Source organism: Gasterosteus aculeatus, chromosome 5 (genome assembly GCF_964276395.1).
Source record: "Gasterosteus aculeatus chromosome 5, fGasAcu3.hap1.1, whole genome shotgun sequence".
Lineage (NCBI taxonomy): Eukaryota > Metazoa > Chordata > Actinopteri > Perciformes > Gasterosteidae > Gasterosteus > Gasterosteus aculeatus.
This window is the reverse complement of record NC_135692.1, coordinates 16,064,158-16,082,418: the sequence shown is the minus strand read 5'-3', so window position 1 is coordinate 16,082,418 and position 18,261 is coordinate 16,064,158. Positions and strand designations below refer to the sequence as shown.

Genomic DNA, 18,261 nt, shown 5'->3' with positions numbered 1-18,261 from the left:
TCGAATTAGACCCGTTTGTGGTCAGCCGGTGGTTGAAATAAAGCAGCACAGGCGGCCATCTCGCTGAAGTTGTGCAGTTTACAAAGGTTTAGGCTGTGGATTAGCTAACGGGCCACAGCATGCTTCCGTTTAGTCTTTATCTCATATGACAATTAGCAGTTGTTGAACTGGAGAAAACAAGTTTGATTTTATACACATTTTGAATGAGAAACAATGAACATGTATTTCTTTTTTCAGTATTCTTGACATCAGCATCTTGCCAATGTTCATGTACCGAGAAATGTCTTTAACTTATTAGAAATCCTTCTACTTTCTGATTCGAGGCTACTTGCTTCTCACTTCTCTCGTCCCTCAATGCCAACCCATGTAGCGGCAACACGTGTGCCGGCGGTGCAGCCGGCGCTGTCAGGAAGGTGTCTGGATAATGTCAGACAGCGCCGGCCCACCCGTCTCGCTCCGCTCCGATGGATTGGGTTTCCGCCGCTCCGAGATGCACACAAACCTGCAACTTCCCGCAGCAACCGATCGTTGAGTGGGGGAAGTGGATATTCGCGGCGGAGCAGAGAAATATACCGCTTAGACCTGGAAGGCGGCTACGATGTGAGCGAGTGAAACGTCAAGGCAACCCAGAGACGAAAAGGCCTGAGCGTGATCGATGACTTTCACACTTACAACATGTCCTCGGCTGTTAAATTAACATTTCCGTCGTAAACATAATATAATGTCAGTAAGAAGAAGCACGTATGAATAAATTCCTTTGCCAACAGACATGAACTGTGAGGCTTTATTGATGATTCCCCTTTTCCTGACAGTTTAAGGCGGCTGCTTGAGGCTAGTTATTCCCCTTTCACGGCTCTCCTAATCCCCAGGTACTGCCACCACCCGACTGTCAGCTCAACACAAACAAAAGCCTGATGCTGCGGCTCCCCTGAAGCATCTCACCCTGATTTATTAGAAATGGGAATGAAGCATGTGTTTGTCACACTGACCTTGAGAAGAAAAAAAACCTGTGTGTGTTGAAGAGGAGGCCAGTTGGACTGGAAAGTTTGGTATAAAGAAACTGAAGAGCGAAATATTTGATAACTCTGACTGATGAATGTGTTACGGCAGCATCTGGTAACACTTTGGATGGCTGCTAACCCGGGTTATCGGGCCTGCAATGCGAATTACGCTTTTATCTTGGCGTTGGAATCTCAAACTTTCTGTTTTTTAAAGTCGTAATTGCGGGAAGCTCGTTTCTTTTGGTTGGGTCTGCTGAGGTAACGCCCAGCTCTTAATATCTGGAGTGTGTCAGGAGCTTTTCTCTGCCACTATTGTTTGTCTTTCCTCCCGCGGTGTAACGTGGTGGAACTTTTTATGGTCGAGCTAATCCTTAAATGTGCCGTGCAGATGTACAGTCGATTTCTCTTTACACGCTATTTGTTTTCAGCCAATGTGAGGTTGGTTTGTTGTTGGCAAAAATACCAAAGAGGTATCTTGGTGATTTTTTATCAAAAGTAATAAGTCTGTGATTTAAATGTAAGCACTATACATCATATCTGAACATATCTATTCATACATCTATTCATGGCCAATTTAGATTTTAAAATCTTACTGTGCCATTACAATTATTGCAGTTTTCTTTATAAGAAGTTACAGGAAGGCATATAGAGAAGGGAAGAGGCATCAGGATTCATCCTGTGTTGACCATGAATATGTATGCAAAGTTCTAGGGCAATCCAGCACATATATCTTTATCTGTAAATCTCACAGCTGATTTATGAACCTTGTCTCTCGAGTCACACGCTAAAATACAAACTCTCCATATTTCATTTCGTATTCATTTTGGTAGACAACGTGCAGACTCTCGAGGCTGTGGTTACGCTGCCATGCGGCCCGTGTCCCCGGTGGCTTCCCCGGGCCACTGTAGCCACCCAGACAGCTGCTGAGGACGAGCAGCGCACCTGATGGCGCCCCCCGTGGCTCCGCTCTCTGGGGGCCTCGCAGGCGGCTGGCACGTTGGTTTCGGGCAGCGCTCCAACAGCAACACGGAAGTAAATGGAAACCAAGTTTGAAAGCAAAGCCCATAAAATCACCAATCACACTTTACTGTTTGCTAACCGTCTGCTGCCGCTGAGGAGGAGAACCTTTGATGAGGCTGGAAAGCTCAGAAATAGAAAACTGCTGCGCATTGGTTTCACATTTTTGAATAATAGCCAGACCAATGAAGCACAAAACCCTGCAAGGTTGAACCTACGCAGCTTGTTCCAAACCTGCAGAGGACTGGAAGCCTCGTCCAGCTGGGACCCACAGCCAGCTTCACCAGACACTCCCAGTTCCTCTGCCACCTCCTAATCTCCCTGAGAAACCAAGGTGGGACTCCTGGGTGGAAAAGGTCGCCGTTCCCCCAGCATTCCTGGCTTGGCAGGGGGGCACGGGTTGGGTCGAACTGGAGGCTAGACGGGGGCGTTGAATGTCCAGGGGACGTAACTCTGCGAGGTTTGGTCCTTTGGCTTTTGTTGATGTTTTTTGTTGTCATTGTTGTCCAGACTTAATACAGCATTCCTCCCGGCTCTGCAGCGAGTGTGTACTGGAGAAAGGTAGAGCAGAGAAGGGGGAAGACGACAAAACACACAGGTTTTTAATTCTTATGGGAAACAATAGAAGGTGACCCCCCCCGAGCCATTTTGGGCCCTTGTGGCCTTCGGGGCCCGGAGCAGATAACCGCATCACAATGACTAAATGAACAGGGCAACGCGATCCACCTGAGGAGAGATTTAAACAAACAACCAATGTTGTATTTAGTACTTTCAGAGGAAAAGTATTTACGTCTGAAGATCAAATAATCAACTATAGATTGTTTTTAAAGCAAAAAGTTTTCAAACCCTTATTTTACCTGTATTTTATTGTCTTAACTTTTATAGTAACGGAGTTCAATGCCACACTTACATTTCTCTCTCTAGATGCACGCTTTATATATTTGAAACTGTTCATCTTGAATGTGTGAGTTTGTCCAAAACCTTTTAAGTCTGCTACTTCGAATGACAACAAAACCAACTGGTATTGGTTGGAAGTGACTCCGGCGGAGCTAACGGGGTCAAGCGCCGGTCACCCGACGCCAGCTCGTCTTTGTTGACTGGCACGTGACTCCAGTCCGGCGAGGCAGCTCATCTCAGACGGCCTCGCTCCTCTGCTCTCAGGACAGATCACAGGTGAACGGGTTGTTTTACCCCCGGAGCCTTCTGTCACTGAGACATGGGCGTGTTTGAAGTTCTTACCAAGAGCTCGCGTGTTTTCGTACGAGCAGGATCCGTCATTCTGCCGGCGTTGTTGCTGTCCTCGGCACAGGATTCCTCTCCCCAGGTCATTGCTTGCTCCTTCGTTTCTCCCCGTGTGTTTTTCCTTTCCACCTCATTCAAACGGGAGAACCCACCAAAGCCCCATCAGATAACTGTTTTAGGGGTGAGGCACATTTTGCTCGCAGTGCTTCTATGCAGTTGCCAGGCCGAGGTTTTTCAGGACCGGCTCAGGGGAGCAGATTATGCCTAATGAGGTTCCAACTTAACGGGACCAGAGGAGGCAGCTGGCGGAAACCGACCTCAGTTCAAACCTTTATCGTGAGATCTCTCCGCGGGCCAGACTGAGGTACCAACCCACAGGAAGTACTTCGCCAAGCCGGTCACGTCCCACAACCAACGAGCCTCAGCGACTCACAAGGAGACCTTTGAGAAGACGATGGTCAGACTGGTTCAGGTACTCACTTCTCTTTGTGCCTGCCGCTATGAGAGGTGAGACATTGGACGGCAGATGGCCTTTGGGGTTTGATTTACCCTCACCTGATGCGGTTACACACGGTAAAGGCAGAACACCTGTTCACTGGTCCCCCGCGGCCGCGGTATTGTTTTTACAAGGCTGTACATTATACACCTGGGATGAATAATAAGTGGGTTACAAATACATACTCACTTTCACCTTTCATTCATTTTCAAGAGTGTTGATAAATATATAGTATTCTGTTAAATCCTGCACGTATTTCCTTGTGTGTAGTGCACAGAGAAGCCGATCGCCGACCCGTTTTCTCAGGTGGGGTCCCAGGCTTTTGTTTTTTACCCTCTTGCTGCTTTATTGATACCCCTGTTGTCATAGCTGACAAACAGAAATAAGCAATCAGTAATTGTTTTGTCGTTGGGAGCCGCCCAAATCAATTATATGTCTCCCCAGCAATCATTTCCTGGGTTGATTTAAACACAGCCCCCCCCCCCTTGTCAAGTCATCAGGGCTAATTGAGACCTGGGGAGCTCCCCTGCAGGCCGATGTTTGTTTTGAACTGGGATGTGGTGCATTTCTTTATTTTTTATTTTTTTTTGCAGTGAATGAGACTATAATTTGGCTACGGCGGTGTTTGTGCAGGACGCCAAACCCACCCCGCCCCCCAAAAAGTCTGCCTTCAACTCGCTGACATTTCTTCACTTGGTTTGGACTAATACAAACACCCCCGACTGCTGAACAGCTACCTGGTTTCCAGTCATTCCCAGTGCCACGGTGGGAGCAGCAGGTGTGGGAACAATCTGGGACCCACCCAGCTAGCCGGGGCCCTTTTCTCTCACTGTCCTAAGCTGCCGTCCATTGTTTGGGAGGAGCAGAGGAACAGGACAATTAGGACATTACGGCTGGGTGGCTGAGCAGCCGTCCCAGCTGGCTGCTGGTGTTTGCGCGTTAACTGATTCTGACCAACAATCGTGAAGAAAATTCAATTTTTTAGTCTCTGGGATGGAAAGTTTGACCAAACAGTCAATGTGGAAATGTTTTAATCTGACAGAAAGGCAGATGAAGCTCAATGGAAAGCAAAAAGGACATATGTCCATTATGATATGGACGGACAAGTACAAAATACACTTGACTTAGACTAGAATTGTTTTTTTCAAAGCTTTCAATGAAAACCACATTGTGACCGTACAGCATTGGAATCCTTCTGTTTAGAATCAACATAGAAGTTTCTATCCAACTCACAGTCTTCAATCTGCAAGTTGTCCTTGCTCACTCTCCCTATAAAGAGTGTAACCCAGGTGTAGCAAGCTAGTAGACTCTTGTGACGTGTGAGCTTTTTGGAAGGTTTCCGCAGGTATTTGTCCATAACCAAAGTACTGGAAAAATGAGGAATTGAGCCTGATGATGGCGCCAGATGAAAGGTGAGGGGTACACTTGAGTTATTATAATTCATCCTGAGATTAAAGTTGTCTGAGACCACTCAGGAGGACCACCACAGTTAAAAGGATTAGTCCTGTGAGAAACATTATGTCCTGTGCATGAAATTTGGGTCCGTCCTCCCAATGTTTGTTGAGGTTTTGGGCGGCCGACAGACCAGCAGCTCCAGACACCTTTTATACCTTTTTTTTCTGCTATTGATGTTTCTCCGTGGACCACTTTTAGGAGACAAATCTTCCACTTGTTTCTTTTTATAATTTCATATATTTTAGGCTTCATAGTGCACAGTATTAAGAACTATTCAATGTCTTAACTTCAGATATGGCGTCTGCTCTCCCGCCATCTGAGCAGCATTCCCGTTTAGTTCCACTCCATCCAGGTGTTTGTGTCTCTCGAGTCGTTGCCTCATCCTCTAAACCCCACCACTTTGACATCAAAGCGGAGGTGTGTTGTTCCCGATCCTGGCCGAGGACCATGTCATGGGAGAATGACCCTGCGAGAGGCCGCCGCGGCCCCGGGTGGACGTGGAGCCGCCTGAGAGGAGCGGTCGGGTCTTTCCACCACGTCGCCGCGCAGTAAAGGCTCTGTAGCCCGATTTCTCTTTATTGAATCACCTGCAGCAGCTGTTGCCATCTGATGATGTACGCCAACTGCTTAATGTCAACAACGAGACCAAAGCGTCCTCGTAAATGTACCGGGGCAGTCACTCCAAGGCCCTTCTTTAAGGGTCACCGTGTCTGCCCTCTGCTCTGTCCAGTCGCATACCTGAACCGACGCTGCAAGTAATAAAGTAGGACCCCCTTTCATCTGATGTCCCACCCAGAGGCTTCTCCCTCCAAGCAGACAATACTCTTAATTCATTACTGGACCGGCCTCTTCAAAGCTCAGCCACTCTTCACTGGGAAACTCTAAACTAAGGCCCCAGACAGGCTCCTTTAAACACCCATTCGCCCCCTGGGCTCTGAGGTGGTGGCTGGATGAGTCCACATAAGTCACGGTAACCTGCACATATCCCCTCCTTAGCCCCGCAGCACCACACCTATCCCCCTCGGGTGACAGGTGGATTATTGGGCAATGGTATTTCTGCATTCTCCTGCACCAGCTACCAACACGCCCACTGACCGCGGGAAAACATCGCTGCAGATCGGCAGAGATTGTCTTTGAGGAAGCCTTTCAGATTCTTACTGCGGCCGTATCTTTGTGCTTGTGCGAGAAGTCAGACCGTGTCCCTGTTTGAGCCGAGGCCACATCCTCAAAGAGACGGGGACCTTAAGCGGAAACAAGTAAAAGACATAGCGTCCCTTGTCTTTTTATCACATGTAGTCAAAGCATCACTTTACACTGGGACGTGTTTGTTGTTTGCAGTGTAATCCCTTGTTGTGACCTCAAATCGGCTGACTGGCTTGTTGGCCACTCAGGAGATGTTAAACCACTTGACTTACACGGTTTGACGTGTTCAGAACAGGTGATCAGTTGATCCGTAACGACATTCACTTTTCCCCTGATCGTGATTTTAGTTCCAGCATTCAGAGTGTTTGAGACTATGGCCGTCACAAACAAACACCGCTTGTCTCTACATGATGGGTTTTCATTTTCAGAGTATTATAGTTGTACTCAAAATACAGGTCTTAATGCAAAAAGCACCACACGCCATTATTGAAATCACCATGTGAACGCCATATAAGAGCCCCCCCCCACACACACACATCCCCTTGGGTGGTAAGAAGCTGAACCTGCACATCCCACCATCTCATTTTCCTTCTCTCTCTGTCTCCTCCTCTCTCTACCAACTACTTGTCAAGTCTGATGTCAGGCCGCTCGCAGGGTCCCAGGGTGAGGGTACAGTTTCTGTTTTGACACCCGCTCCTAATTACATGTGTAAATGATTGATCACCTGAGCCTAGCTGGGCAGCGGTGTGACAGTCCCTGTTACATGACGGCTCTGCGACCATGACCAAGTCCAGGACGGTTCCCGCTGCCGGGCACAGTAGAAACAGACACCTGCGATAGCCCGACGGCTGGGAGATTAAGTTCTGAACGCTCGCCATTTGGACCAAAGACTCTCTGCCTATCAGCGGCCCTTGAGGAGCAAGTTGCACAGGTGCTGCTTGATATCTATGGCTCTTTGTTTGGTCTAATCCCAAACAATTTAAACCAAGGCTCACTGCCCACACCTTTACACCGACTCTGTGACACCTGAGGGGCCTGGCCGCTGAAAGCAGACCTCAGCTACATTTGTGAGAAGTGATTTGGCTAATTGATTTTGGAGTGGCCGGTCAGGAGGGCCTGGGGGGGGGGCAGGGGTGGACTGGGATGGAAGCAGAGGGGTGCTTCCTTTATGCGTAGCGCTGAAATGAACCTGCTGCCATGAGAGCGCCCACCTCTCAGCGACAAACCTGCGCTGAGTACAATGCACAGACATGGTAGCGCCAATTGTTAAGAAAATAAACACTGAGCCAAAGCCAGAAACCCTGTAATGCTTTTACAGATGGGGGGAGGGGGGGGGGGGTACTTCTCCTCTGCCTGTTCTGCCTGGCAACAGCTGTTGGTTCCTCTGTGCTTTGACTCAGGTTTGGAACCAATCTGAGGGCCACGAGGGTTTTAACCCCAATCTTCTCTCCCCTCGTCTCGCAGCGCGCCGCACATGAGCTGTGCAGCTGCACTTCCAATTGATCTGCTGGGCTCGCTGGAGGGAGATAGATTGGAGGGGAAATGGCTTAATTGTCCTCACTCTCACTTGTGGAATGCAAATAGCTCTCCGCCAAAACGGGCCTTCACTGTGAGGAGAGCCCCACATTGAGGAGGCTCTACATTTTTGTTTTGAACGCGAGGAATCACCTGTTTAACGGTGTTTGGCCATGGTGGCAGGTCATTGTCACATATAAATGTAACACTACCTGTTTAGCTTCCAAGAAAAGAGAAGCCTCTGCCGTTCGTCAGCTAGAGGTCAGAGAGAGATAGATGAAGTGTTTCTTCCTTTTCCACTCGATCTGATTTCCTCCGCGGTTTTTTGCTTGTTTTTCAATTATAAAAAGAAATGACCAACGTTGTACGAGAACGAAGGCAACTTCGAGGCTTTGATGTTTCCCTGCCGGCTTCAGACAGCAACTGACAGCCTGCAGATCTGTGAGCGGGGGCCTTTTTAGACCCCGGCCTGGCCCCGTTCGTCTGGCCCTCCGGTGACAAGCGCTCTGATACGACACGGTTAAACACCTGCTGCAAAGCGGTCAGGACGACCCCGGGGTCAGGGAGAACTTAGTCATTTATTATGCTCATTGGCTCGTGCTTGTTTTACACTAAAAGGTCTTCGTTCTAAAATGACAAACTCGTTATTATGAAAATCCAGAACCAAACAGCACCGACAAACGGTGAACATCAAGAGTGAACGAGCATCTCAAATGAATGCTGATGTCGCTCTGCCAACTTGGAGGTGGAACAACTCCATTGTGTTACTTTAAAGGTCATAATATGTCAATCTTGGGTTCACAGCTTGTTTCTGCTGCCCCCGAGTGGCCAAAGAAACAACTCTAAACTAAACCCATTTGTTTAGAAATGATTAAGTGGTTTGGTAAAAAAAAAAAAACGAAAGCTATACAAGTTTTATTAAGAATGTGATCTTTAAAAGATATATTTGCAATAAAGTAGCAGCTAGATATTAATAAATTCTACCCATTTCACCTTTATGTTGGATGTGAATGCCACATTCGACTTTCCACGTTTTTAAAGGATTTCCTTGCACATATAAACAAAATAACATTGTTATTAACTCTCAGTAATGAGGAGGTCCGTAAAAGGGGGCAGTGGAGTTTATACTAAAAAAAAAAGATTTCCACATAGAATAGACACATATCTTAATATCAGTTTGCGAGGTTTTTCCCTGAGGGACGCTGTCATTTGAGAGGCCGAGTGGTAGAGGCCGGGTGCCGCGGGGCCATTGTGTGCTTATTGTGGGTCACAATGGAACTTAACACTTGGCAGAGCCTGGGCTGGTTGTCAGCAGCCGAACTTGATCCCGTCAACTTGTTCTCATCGAAGAGCGATAAAGGAAGAGCTTTGAACTCACGGTTCTGTACCGGGCAAAATATGAATTCTCTATCCTCGGGATGGTGGGAGAACTTGTTTGGACACGTAGGTTTGAGAGTTCTCATCAGGCCAGTTGTTGGTGTCAGATAAGAGGAAATCATGGTGAAATATTGTGCGCCCTTGACAAGGCAAAGCCGTCCAGATGACCCGTCCACGTCGCCCGGACAGATGTCTCGTGCTCAGAGGCCCGTCAACTCTGGCTTTCCAAACTGACGCCTGCCTCACAAACTGTTGCCCTGCAGACCACAAAAGGGGCTTCACGTTACCCAGAGGGGCAGCCGGTAACCACAGATGGATAATCCTTGGATCTGGTAAACCGGTCTTCAGCAGGACCCAACCAGGAAACCCTGAGCCGTGTGTCATTGGGTGTGCATTGGGTGTGCATTGGGTGTGCATTGGGTGTGCATGTGTGGCTCCCCGGGGCAAATCATTGGGGTATGTGTAGTATTTCCTCCTTCGTACGTCACCTTGTCTGCACTCAAAAGAGAGGAGCCAAACCAAAACTGTCCTTTTCTTCTCTTCTCGACTTCGGCAGCCTGTGAAACAGTTTACATTCTGTCGCCGGAGGAGATTTGCACCTTGAAAGCTAATTTCAGTAATTATACTTTACTTTATTCACAAAGTAAAGTGAGTCGGTGAAACACAATATGACGCGGGGCGTAACCTTGAGAGCTCGTAAACGTTAGCAATGCAGTTCTGGTTGTCCTTGGTGGCCCCCAGCTGTTTTGACCTCAGATGACTCATGTGTCATCACCGGCCCGGCAGGATCCTCACCACCCGGAGGCTGCCGTCACTCTCGTGTCGCCTCACTGGTCCACGCCAGCTTTGAGCTTTCCCACCCGCCTCCGCTGGCACCAGGGGCAAGATTTACAGTGGAAAAATATAGTATGCCCCCCCCCCCCCCCCCCCCCCCTCTCTCCCCCACCCACACTCTTCCATGTGGAGCCGAGTGTGGAATGTGTGTTTGGGCATGTTGCGAGAAGTGCGAAAAAACAACAGAGCTGTAAACACTGAAGGTAAGAGAGACGCAGACTGCTGCGCTGTTCCAGATGTGCAGCGGCAGCAGGAAGGCTCTGTAGGTGCAGCTCACAGAGCCAACGTGCGCATGGGGACGGGTGCAGGCCCACGCCTGAGGGTGTGTGCGTGGGGGGGAGTTCCTGCGTGTGAGCCAATGACGTGCACAGAGGGCGGGCATTGACTTATGGAAAACGGATCACCTGATTTGTTGTTTAGGGTTACGTCAAAACAGTAAACGTTACGCGCGCGCACACACGCACACACACACACACACACACACACACACACACACACACACACTGTAGTTATTATTTAGGTCCACAGCGGCCAATAATGTTTGTCTGTCAGCATCAATAAAAACACAATATGAAGTCTTATGAATTCAATGCTTGGAATCGTTTCTGACTCACCAATCGGTAGATCATCTGTACATAAAATCCACCCGAGCGCGATCACGTGGCGCCGGAAGTTGGCTTTCGTGTGCATTGCGGTTAAAAGATTCCAGACGTGCACATCCACGTTCAACCGATCAATTACACGTTTAAGTTCAAGAGTCCGCGGCAGTTGTGCGCTGCTGCCGTCGCCCGCTGTCTGGCAACGATTATGGGAAAGATGAGTTCAGAGCCCGAGAGACAGACACAGTCCGCCGGTTCCCACGGAAAGCCTCCACGCGCGCTGCCGGGGTCAGCGTCACTTCTACTCACTGCGTTCAATATTCATTGAATCCATCGAAAGCCTCGTTGCATTATTCTCTTATCTCCTTTTTTCCACACAATACCTGAGTTGTTTTTTTTAATCTACTATTTATTTGGAGTTGGAGCTGTTGTTAATCCTCGGGCCAAAACAGTTCAGGGGGAACGTGCGTTGACATGACTATTTCAAACAGAAAGAAACATACACTTTTATTACCTGGAGACACAAATGCTTGTTTGTTTTCATCAAATGATTTAGTTGTGGGAATGTTAACTGCAATATTGATCTTCCTTTTCCGTTCCAACACACTTAGAAATGAATCATGAACACTTAACATTCCTTTATTAGCTAAATTGTAATGCATTTTTATCTATTGTGTTGTAGGTTCAAGGAGAGATAAATATTGAAGCGTAATTTCCAGGAAATAAGTGTCAAAGTTAATTGCAAACATGAACATCTACAAATTTGATGCAATCAACACGCATGTTGGTATTTTAATTATAGCCCAAAATTGGCAGGCAAAATGTAAACCTTAAAAAAACATTATCCAATAAAAAAAATTCAAATAATGAACGAAAAAAAACAAAAAAACAATCCACATGACAACATGAAATTACAGTTAATTTTCGAGAACAAAATCAATTAACTGGTTAATCCCATTTAACAGATTCCTACGTTATCTAATAGAAATAAGATGTGCATTTTATAAATAATCTCCTAAATGTAATAATAAACGTTTCTTTCCAAAGGAGCTGATTCAGGTTGTAAATACGGGATCCACCTGTATGAGCTTCCCACTGAACTCTCGAGGCCTCCAGCACGCACACATCAACGTGCAACGTGCACTTGTGGAATGAGACGCCGCGTGCAGATATTAGGGTTCCTGTGTGATGGCGCCTGCAGGCGGGATTAGGCCCTTCATCCGCTGCTCCGCCTCCTCGGCCCCCTTCTCTTTCCTGAGGCGTAAAAGATTCAGGGAGAAAAACCACACCGGTGAGTATTATTTGCGTTGGCTTTAAAGGATTGGCTCAGAGACACTTTGTGCACTGTGTGTGTGTTTCAGTGGCACAGGAGGGAAACTAATCTGCATGGTGGCGTCGATGTAAGAGGAACGAAGTGGCTCATATCCCAAAACATTGAGGAATCAGGAACATTTATTGCCAAGATATGTTAGACAAACCATGCCGTGAGAACAAATCATTGAGATATTGGTTCTTCATCTGTGGCCTTTGTTTTTAAACTTCTTTTTTTCACATTTCTCACACACGTTCCTGGTGGGATAATTGTTTTTTTCGACACTCCGATTCAAGATGCGCCGCCGAAATGTGTGTCTGTATTTGCGTCTTATGGTGAACCCGTGGTAATAATCCTGCATCCTGTCGGGGGTCAAGGACTCCGCCGGCCTCTGCTCGGGCCCCTGCAACAGAGGGACGCTTGTGAAACACGAGGGGCCCGGCGGGGAAGATCACAGCCACGGCCGCCGGCCTGGGAATGCTGTCGCTCTGCATCAGAGCCGCGTGAGAGAGAGAGAGAGAGGGAGAGGGAGAACACACCTATGTCAGACACGCCTCTGCAGACGCATGCTGGTGTGCACTCTGCAGCAGAGTCGACGCCGCTGAGTCTGGGCCCCGTGAGGAGCGTGAGTGTTTTTAAGATCATCGTTGGCGTGCGTCAAGGCGGCCCAAGGGAGGAGCCGACCCTGCCCTATGGCTGCAGGCCCTCGCCTTTGTTCTTCACCCGTACAGACATAATTACAAGCCTCAAGGAGCCTCCTCTCTCCTTGCGTTCTCTCGCGCTCTCTGCCTCATGCACTCGATGCCCACACCTTTTCATCCCACGCGTTCTTTGACCGATACTCACGTCCAGGACTCAGTCCTCGGCAGCAGCGCCGCGACGCCCGTATAGGCCTCTGATTCCTCCAAGCGTTTGTGTTCACCTTCATCATTTGGCCTCCCTGATCCCATTCATCCGTCAGCAGGTTTGACTCTCGGTGAACACCCACAAAGGTTGTTCTCTCCCTGCAGCGACATCTGCGTAAGTCAAATGCATCGCCACGTTCGTCCCAACACCAACGCCGCTGCTGCACATTCTCAGTAGGCACAGCGTTGCATTCTATGTGTGCAACTCTGGCCCACCAGAGGAAAATAGCTTCTCTGCGCAGCCTCTGTTTTTGTTTCTCCAGAATAATAATTTGTGGCAGTGTTGTGGCGGGCCGCGGGGCCGAGGCCTGCAGGGAGTCGGGAGTCGGTCCAGCCTCCGGCGGCCGTTCTGCAGGGTGAAGGACGTGACCAAAATGACAGGGTTGTCCAGCAGCTGAGCACCACGCTCAACCCACCAGTCCCACCAACTCACATCATCATGCTTAATTTCACTGCAGCTCACATCTGACTCAATCTGTTAGAAACATATTCGGCTGCATATTAGTTAGTTTTCAAATATATCAGAATTCTATTTCTGAGTTATTTTGGAGTAAATTTAGTGGCATGGAGGAAAATGATGATCGAAGCAATTACAGATGTGTATACAATTCAAATAATAACATGTTTCAAATATAGGCCTACTGTGTGACTGTTTACGTGATTGAACATATGTTTAATACAGAGAATAAAACTTATTTAACTTTATAAGCAAAACTCCCAAATGTCATTTTATGTTTATATATTTTATAAGGTGAATGTCTCAAACTTTGTGATTGGATTATAAACTCATTATTAGCCGATGCACCTGTCAATGTGTAATTATCGATCTCGAACCTGATCTAAATTCCACCAATAGAAAATGGAACATTTGATCTGAGAAGTATAAGAAACCTAGAAGCTTTATAGTAATTGCCTCCTAAAGCATGCACGTTTTGCAGGATAAAATCCTACGTCTGAGCTTTAACATTTTTTTATCCATGTGTTTATTATGTATCTGGCATCCTGACGCGGGCTGTTTTTCATGATGTTCAGAGGAGGAGGTCCCTGCAGGCCGCAGAGCTGCACCCTGGATCACATGTTAATAACGTTTAATGGCGGAGCTCCAGTGACAGCTGGCTGCCGAACACCAATCAGAGGGCTCGCAGATGGAGGGCAGTCAGACCGAGGCTCTGCAGGCACGACGTGTTGAAGAACCACGCCGGCGCCTCCAAAGATGTCAAAGGGATCCCTCTCGCTTTCCGTCCACCGTGTCGCCTCCTAAACTGCTGTGAACATGCACGCCGTAACTCATCTCAGCGGGACACTTTTCTTCACGAGCAACGCGTCCGACGCAGGTTGGGATTCGTTCCCGGTTTTCCCGCAGCGCGCGTGAGCGCCTCTTCGCGTCACAGCTAATGATGTCTATGGGTTTGATGCCGGACTCTCGGAACGCCTCGGATCCCTCCAAATCGGCCTTTCTCGAATTTGGCCACGGACATCCGGCCCACCAGCAGCTCTCCCCCGGACTCTCTCACGTTTACCCGGTCCACGGCCTGCATGCGTCCGGCCACTCCCAGCACCAAAGTCCCTTTCCCGGCGGCGCGTCCTACGGCCGCTCGCGGGGCTACGCCTACCCCGACGCGGCGAACCCGCACCCCCCGTCGGCCTACGCGTCCTACCAGCACCGCGATCCCAGCAGCCACAGCAGGTCGGAGCACGCAGGTATGTGGACCAAACGGCCCGAACTGCCACGCAGTTGCTTTTACGCCCAGGAAGCAAATCCACGGTTTGTTATCATTAAAAAGACAGAAAGGTTGAGCTTTAAGAAGAAGAAGAAGCAGCCATGTATTATTTGACACAGTCTCTGCATTTAACTGTGGGAGCAGTGGGCTGACCGGGGATCAGTTAGCGGTTGTGTGTCTTGCTGCAGGGACACTTTGTCACGGAGCAGCCGGGTCTCGAACCGTCAACCCTGCGGTTCCGGGCGCACCCTCGTGTATAGTGCGTGTGATATATTGAAAGTTCAAAGTTGGAAATGGACGTCAGCAGGTCCCCGATTGAACAAGGCCGAACCCTCCACACAGCCTCCTTTACCGTGCATGTTCAATAAAAACAGGTGCTGCTATTCGTCTGAATGCCCGTCAATCATTTCAGAGTGTAAATTCACGTATTTGATTTAACTATAATTCATATAATCCGGCCACGTGATTTGGGGACTGGAGACGATTTCAGCTGGAACACTGACAGACTCCGCGTGTCCTGCTGCGGAATCTCATTTTCTATATTCATTCATTCAACCAGACCTGGAGAAGCCCGCGGCGGCTGACAGCCGGGACTTTCGTCCGAATGGAAGGGGGAAAAAAACCCGGAAGCCCAGGACCATCTACTCCAGTCTGCAGCTGCAGGCCCTGCACCAGCGCTTCCAGCAGACCCAGTACCTGGCCTTACCGGAGCGCGCGGACCTGGCGGCCAAACTGGGACTCACCCAGACGCAGGTGGGCCTGCAGCTCATATGGACCATATTCTTAGTATTATTATTATCATTACTCTTCTTTTTGTATTATTGTTATTATTAATATTTTATTGCTAATATTACTAATATTGAAACGCAATTATAGTATCATTTTTCGGTTTATTATTACTCAAATATATATTTATATGGCATTTATAAATAATTGAGGCCTAATAATAATTATTACTATAATATTCTGCATAACACACCAGAACTGCATGTATTGTCTTATTGCATATAATGTTTGGGTAATATTGTCAAAGTATTGAATGCGTGCAATTTAAAACGACTTCACTGGATGTTGAAACTGTGATTTGCTGCATTATCAAAGATCACAACACTCCAGGAGATCAAATGAGAGACCAGCTTGTGACTTGTAACTCGATCCTTTAATGAATGTCTTGTTTACTGTACTTATTTCCTGGACTTTCTTTGTCAGTCTGGAAGCAGCATGTTGCGATGTTTGCTATAAAACAACACAAACCGCACACGTCGTGTATTTACTTGCGTTTAATTACAACTGCACTCATCCAGAATGAGGCGACGAAGTAAATTATTAGTAAATCATGAGATACTGAAGCAGGGGAATAATTCTACGTGTAGGAGACGAACCGTTGACTTCTCCGCCCTTATTCGACTTTTATTTTGAAGTCTCACATCGAGTGACAAACGAAGTGACTCTTTTGTCTTCGTGTAAAAACAGACCTTTTATTACGGAATCAGCAGAAACTGCCATTGATGGAGCACAGCGGCCTCGGGCTGTTTTTGGGCCCCGGTCTCGGCCGCTTGCTGTCACGCTCGTGCGCTTTAACGGTTAAACGGGGGAACAATGCGCGCGGGGATCGGCAGAAACAACACGCGCCGAGGAGAGCTGTGCGCCTTTTATTGGTCACAATGATCCGCTTAAGGGCCATTCTGAAGAGTACGTTGAGTTTAATTTGAAGGAAATAATCTGACAAAAAGCTATTTGTGAAATAATTCCCTTTTTGTATTACTTGTGAGTATTTAAGACAATTACAACTGTGCGTGTTTTTCTCTGTTTTAGGTGAAAATATGGTTTCAGAACAAGCGCTCCAAGTACAAGAAGATAACGAAGCGAGGCAGCGGGTCGGAGGGAGAACATCTCCACAGCACCAGCTCCATCTCCCCCTGCTCACCCGGGATGCCCGAGCTGTGGGACAAAGGAGCCCAAATGCCCCAGAACAATTACATGAACGGTTTTGGCCACTGGTATCCAAACCCCCACCACCCCCACCCGGACGCGACGCCCAGGCCTCACATGATGTGAGCGCGTCCCCCACAGCCTGTTGGGTTCATCGGGTGTGCGTCTCCCCTCAGAACTCTATTGTTGTTCGGATGTGTCTTTTAAGAGAACTTGTGTATATTCTTTGTATTTAGCGCGCCTTTTAAATTCAGTTTTCACAGCAAACTTGACAAGACACTAAATATATTTGTAGATTTGTTATGTATGCAACTTCTGGTGCACGGCATCAACTCTGTGCAATGCGTGTTTTTAAAGTATGTGGATCGCATTGGTCTTCCAACAAATGCTGAGAGCATTATGTGAATAAATCGCCTTGGGATTAATATTGTTTCCATGAATTTCGTGTGTGTTTTTTTTTCGTTGTTTAGTTTTTTTTTAAATTGTGTTCAAATAATTGAAAGACATACATGAAGATGTGATTTAATACATCCCACCGTAAAATAGCCGCAGGAGTCCGATTAAGCAGCTGTGCAGAAATGACGGCGTCACTAACGGTGTTAACCAATCAAACATCAGCACGTGAGACATTTCAAACCGTTTGTCAGACACCTGCACATCTGTGTGGAGTTTACCAGATGTTGTGTTTGCATCTTCACTGTTTTGTCGTCATTGCAATAACAAAAAACATGTAAACATTTCCCCCAAAAATAGGTGAACAATTTCATTTGACTGCGGGACACAAAGCAGCATTCTAACTCTGAAGTGAGCTACAAACCAAAGAAGTTACTGAATGAGATAACACGTTTACACCAGGACTGCTGCTGATTTACAGTCGTTTGCAGTGATTTGCACAACACTATTTAAAAGAGCTGTTTTTATCTTTACACGTAATTTAATTGGAGGATGATTGATAAAGCGTTTGGTTAAAGAAGCAACCAGTGGCTCTTTTTACTTCCTTTTATTCACTCTGCTGTCCGAGCTGGCAAATGTTTCTGATGTCAGCCACAAAGGGATTAGATAACTAACCAATCAATACGTTGCTACACACATTATCTGCTATACATATAGATACATTTTCTTTTCATGTCGCAACAAAACCAAACAACAAAAAACATTGTGTGTTAATAGCAAAGCCAGTCTTCCACATCCTGTTGCATTAAAAAAAAAAAAAAAGCTCAGTGCTGCACTTTGGTCGTGAGGCCGCACGCCGTCTTGTCTTACCTCAGTCACAGAAGTGCAGCCTTGTTCTGGAGGTCTGAAGCCCGCGACGCGTTCCTCTGTGTTTTCACTCCGGGTTTTCTCACACTACGACAAGCATTGTGTAACATTAACGTGGCCTTCTTTATATACACGTACGCCCTCGCACCCTTTTCCTCCATCATTATGGGCCTTGTTAACGCGCCGGGCTGGGTAGGAAGAGACAAGTGACGGGGCATCAGGGGAAATTATAGGCAATTTCACATCTCCGGATTAGAATAATGGCTTGTGCAGTTGGACACAGAGTAGAACCTTTCAAATGGGGCCAATTATCATGCAGGCCGATTGAAGCGAATGTGAAAAGGATGGTGTAATAGACGCGGCGGGATGAGGGGAAGGCTGCGAGATGGGTTGAATGATGAAGGTATCAATGCTGCAGCCGCTCAGAGTTATCAGCATGAGCTGCCTGGGGT

The 18,261-nt window shown here is 47.5% G+C and overlaps 1 protein-coding gene and 1 long non-coding RNA gene across 2 annotated transcripts; one reads left to right on the top strand and one right to left on the bottom strand.

The window, feature by feature from the left end:
* Positions 1-1,717: 1,717 nt before the first annotated feature.
* Positions 1,718-17,975, bottom strand: LOC120819716 (uncharacterized). The gene is made up of 3 exons (XR_005712305.2): positions 17,813-17,975; positions 10,695-11,933; positions 1,718-2,569 (listed from the first exon to the last, which is right to left on the bottom strand). It is a non-coding gene; the product is annotated as an uncharacterized LOC120819716 (long non-coding RNA).
* Positions 11,975-16,979, top strand: LOC120819714 (homeobox protein Dlx4b). The gene is made up of 4 exons (XM_078102545.1): positions 11,975-13,011; positions 13,929-14,597; positions 15,177-15,370; positions 16,433-16,979. The coding sequence occupies exons 2-4, from the start codon at positions 14,291-14,293 to the stop codon at positions 16,673-16,675; spliced, it is 744 nt and encodes a 247-aa protein (XP_077958671.1). The 5' UTR covers positions 11,975-13,011; positions 13,929-14,290; the 3' UTR covers positions 16,676-16,979.
* Positions 17,976-18,261: the final 286 nt, after the last annotated feature.